Here is a 4,818-nt window from a genome sequence, read left to right as displayed (position 1 = left end):
TAGGCTAGATGAAGAGGTAAGAGAGACCAAGAGTCATATAACTAGGCTTACAAATTCATTGAGTGGGATAGAGAGAGGGAAACTTCCTTCCCAAACTCAACCCAATCCCATCAATCAAAATTTAAAAATTGGCTCTAAGGATAAACATGAGGAAGTAAAAGCTGTGACCATTTTGAGGAGTGGTAAAGAGATTGATAAAAGTTCTCCTTTAGTAACTAAGAAATCTAAGGAGACCCCAATTGAAAAAGGGAAGGATGAAACTGAGTCACTTGGATTTGGTGAAATTGAAAAATGCCCAATCCCTCCACCATTTCCAAAAGCCTTAAAATTACCTAAGAAATTGGACACCACATCTAAGATATTAGAGCATTTGCATCAAGTCAAAATAAATTTTCCATTATTGCCTGTTATCAAGTGAGTGTCTGCATATGCCAAGGTAATTAAGGACCGATGCACCATCAAGAGAAAGCATCATGTGAAGAAGATCGCATTCCTAACGAAACAGGTAAGTGCAATTATCTAACATAAGACCCCACCAAAGTATAAGGATCCAGGTTGTCCTACGATCTCTTGTACTATTGGAGATTACATCATGGAGCTGCTAGATCTTGGGGCAAGTGTTAATTGGATCCCTTTCAGTGTATATCAAAAACTTGGACTTGGAATGGAAGAATGCCACTCACTTTTGGTTTCATGACTTTGGAGCTAAACATATATCATGTGGCTAAACAACCACATGAGGATGATGACTATGCTTATGTGAACCTCATTGGGGCGGTGGTTCAAGAAGAGTTTAATAAGAATTGTTTTTCTGATCCTCTTGAAACTCTTCTTAATAATTCTATTGGTTCTTTTGATTTAGAATGTGATATTCATGTATCTAAAAAATTTCCTTTGTTGGATTCCTTACAGGTTTTGGAAGAATAACAGATGGTGGCAATTAATAAAGGATAAAAGCCTTGATTTGAGGAGTTACTAGAAAATGAAAAAAAACTCATACATTCAAGTGAAGAGGCACCACAGTTGGAGCCTAAGCCGCTACCCGGTGGTCTTAAATATGCATATTTAGGTCCAAGTAATTTAAAACCTAGGTGGGATGACCCTTTTATTGTAAGAGAAGTGTTTAACCATGAAGCTGTAGTAGTTGAGGACCCTAGAGATGGTAGGATTTTGAAAGTAAATGGACAAAGGTTAAAACCATACTTAGGGGGAGTTATACCAAAGGAGAAGACTATATCACTGGAAATCCCTGCCTATTGGGATGTTACGTGAACTCTGAAAGAGCCTTATGAAGTTGTACCATATTTGTTTTAATTGTATTTTTTTTTTTGCGTTTTGTTTTTGTTTTTGTTTTTTGTTTTTTTTTTTTGTGAGCTAACATTTGCAAGTGTGAAAGAAATTTAAAAAAGAAAAAAAAAATTTAAATGCTTAGGGTAACTTCTTCTCTTTATACTTGAATTTATTTTGGCTTTAATACATTGAGGACAATGCAATATTTTAGTTGGGGGGAGAGGTCTACACATTTTGATGCGCCTTGCATGATTTTTTTTCTTTCTTTTTGGTTGCAACTTTTCAATTCTAAAAATAAATAAAAAAATCTTGAATTTGTATGTAGTAGAGTTATAAGCTTTATTTTTATGTCATGTGATGGAATGAATAATGTTGAGTTGGTTATACTATTTGTTATATTAAGACTCTTTCATAAAGAGCACAATTGGAAACTTTTGAGCACAATAGCCAAGTTAGCAGACTGTAGGATGTTGGATATGCATGGATCATGAACAAGCTAGATATAAGCTGAAACTCAACCCATATGGAGATTTCTTGAGCCTTATTTTTCTTTGTGAGAATATATCTTTATTTGAACTCTTAAATTTCTCTCATATGCTTCAATTTTTGTAAAAGATCTCTATATTTTTTGGTTGACTACTGGAACATTATGGGGAGATATACCATGATCCTACTTATTTTTGTCCTTAGGCATGCTGGTTTATGTGGAATTTTAGGGGATGAGAGCCTAAGACCACCAATTTTTGTCACCAGCAAAACAAATATTCAGTCTATCTTTACATTAACTATTGTCACCATCATTTAAGCAATGAGAAATACTTATACAATACCACAAAACATTTTTATTTATGGGTATTCTCTTGGGGGTTCAAGTTTTGAGCAATTGATGCATACAGATACCACCATTGTCTCTCTTTTCTTCCACCAAAAAAAAAAAAATCAAAAAGAAGAAGAATGAAAAAAAAAAAGATTAAAAAAAACGAAAAGAAAAAGAAAGAGGAGACATACATAATCAATCAATAAATTATTAGTGTCTTACACATCTCTCATGTATTTCAGAAGGGTTATATGGTTGAGTAAATGTTATATGGGTGTGGCTTGAATTCTCTGCATTTGATTCATATATCTCATATTTTAAAAAGAGTAGTTTTGCCTTTACCTAGCCATAAGATTATACTACCACTGAGCTTAAAGTCCAACTTGATCCTAAAGGTGCCTAGCTGGTATGCGTTTGAGATAAAAACTAGGGATAAGAATGGTATTAAACTCACGTTTTCAGGAATTAAGCATCCTTTCTAAGAGATCTTTTCTTGTTGTTTTAGTAGCTGTTTTTTGTATACATATGTGATATTCTTAAAACATCTTCTTTCCTTTTAGTTCACATGTGATTTGAAGAGAGAAAAAAAAAAGTCATTACTTCTATGTGTGTTCTTTTAGAGTATTGATGACTTAAGAGAGGTTTTAGAGTAGAGGCTTTAATCTAGATTATTTTTGGTCTATGCATGTTTGGTGATGAGGGTGATTTAACAACTAGCTCCTATCGCCTTAAGAAGGCGACGGGAGTAACGAGCCCGTCAGCTCTGGTCATTGGACCACCTTCCTTTGACGACCGTGGCTCTGCCTCATATCTAACGACATTAGGCTGAAGGGAACAAGATGACGAGATCAAGGCTGAAGGGAAAAAGCTGACGAGATAAGGTTGAAGATTCTGAGCTGACGACCTTTCTGGGAGCAGCTACGTAAGCTGACGACCTTAGGAAGGAAACACAGACGGAGGGAAAAGCTGAGGGTGATGAGCGAACCTTCGTCCATAACCTAGCTTGCCCCCCACGTGTACGTGTATAAGGAGAGTTCTTGCGCTACATGTCTGACCCTAATTGAGAAGATCTATATAAGGAAAAGAACTCTAGGTGATACTAAAATCCACAAAATACTCTCCTAGAAGGAAAGTACTTCCTCGCCAAGGCGCTTATTTCAGCCCTACACTACTATAAATACCCCAAAGTCCTCATAAACCAAGGTACGCATAATTCACCTCAGCTCTAACACTTTAGCGTTGCAAAGAAGAGATTTTCTCTAACTTGATCGTCGGAGGGTATTTGGCCGGTACCACACTGGTACTCCTTTTAAGGTCTTCAGCTTTTGTGTTGTGCAGATTCTTCATTGGGAGCACGTGAGGACCGTGTGGCTTACTGACGATTTTCGGCATCATCAGTTAGCGTCGTCTGTGGGAAACAACTTAGCGACTTATAAAGTCGTGCTATCGCTTCCCGGACAAAGAGTTGCATGGTACTCACTCGCTCGATGGCGACCACTAACAACGTTCAAGGAGATAAACCACACACGATGGCACTCGAGAGGCAAGTCAAAACTCTGGCCGCCGCTGTGGAACACCTCACCAAACAAAACCAAGACTTGGAAGAACAATTGCGTCAGAGGAACGTGGGTGCTAACACCCAGGAAGAAGATCAAGAAGGAACCAGCACGGAAAGAAGGAATTAAGAAGGGCCGGAAGGCAGCAACGCACCTAGCAGGCCAAAGCGGCAAGACACAAACCAGCCGTCTGTCACCGATACTGTCCCACCTCACATAGTCGCTGAGATGCAGATGATGAAGGAACAAATGGACTACATGATGAACGCCCTCAAGGGACGGGTGTCCAACGACCTAGATGATCTGGTCCAGCGAACCGACTCGCCTTTCACAGTGTCTGTTAGTGCCTCCCCCCTTCCACAAAAATTTTGCATGCCGTAGGTAGAAAGCTACGACGGGTCTAAGGATCCCTTAGATCATTTGGAGTCTTTCAAGACCCTGATGTACCTTCAAGGGGTGCTGGACGCAATCATGTGCAGAGCCTTCCCCACCATGCTGAAAGGACCCGCAAGGATCTGGTTCAGTAGACTGATGCCCAACTCCATTGGTACATTCAAAGAGTTAAGCGCTCAATTCGCCTCGCACTTCATTGGAGGCCACAGGTATAAGAAGTCCACCGTATGCCTAATGAACATTAAGCAACGGGAAGATGAGACGCTGAGGTCTTACATAGCTCGTTTCAACAAAGAGGCCCTCTCGATTGATGAAGCGGATGACAAGATACTCGTAGCAGCGTTCACCAACGGATTGCGGAAGGGTAAGTTCCTATTCTCCCTATATAAGAACGACCCAAAGACCATGTCAGATGTGCTCTACCCGGCGACCAAATACATGAACGCAGAAGACGCACTGTTGGCTCAAGAAGAGAAGCCCAAAAAAAGGGAAAGACAGGAAGAAGCACGATTGGATAGGGGGCGAAAGAAGGCTAGAACTAAAGAACGACGGGATGATCGACGCCCTAGACCACCCGCGGGGAGATTCATAAGTTTCACCCCTTTGACCACTCCTATCGACCAAGTACTAATGCAGATTAAAGATGAAGGAGCCTTGACCTTTCCCGGCAAGCTGAAGGGGGATCCCAACAAGAGGTCAAGGGACAAATACTGCCGCTTTCACCGAGATATGGTCATGACACAGCTGACTGTTACGACCTGA

The 4,818-nt window shown here is 40.1% G+C and overlaps 1 protein-coding gene across 1 annotated transcript; it reads left to right on the top strand.

Annotated features, from left to right (window-relative positions):
• Positions 1-4,134: 4,134 nt before the first annotated feature.
• Positions 4,135-4,818, top strand: LOC142639422 (uncharacterized). The gene has a single exon (XM_075813608.1). It carries the CDS (start codon positions 4,135-4,137, stop codon positions 4,816-4,818), a length of 684 nt encoding a protein of 227 aa, XP_075669723.1.

The sequence above is a fragment of the Castanea sativa genome, chromosome 6, assembly GCF_040712315.1.
Source record: "Castanea sativa cultivar Marrone di Chiusa Pesio chromosome 6, ASM4071231v1".
Taxonomy (NCBI): Eukaryota; Viridiplantae; Streptophyta; class Magnoliopsida; order Fagales; family Fagaceae; genus Castanea; species Castanea sativa.
This window is presented reverse-complemented; position numbering and strand designations above follow the sequence as displayed.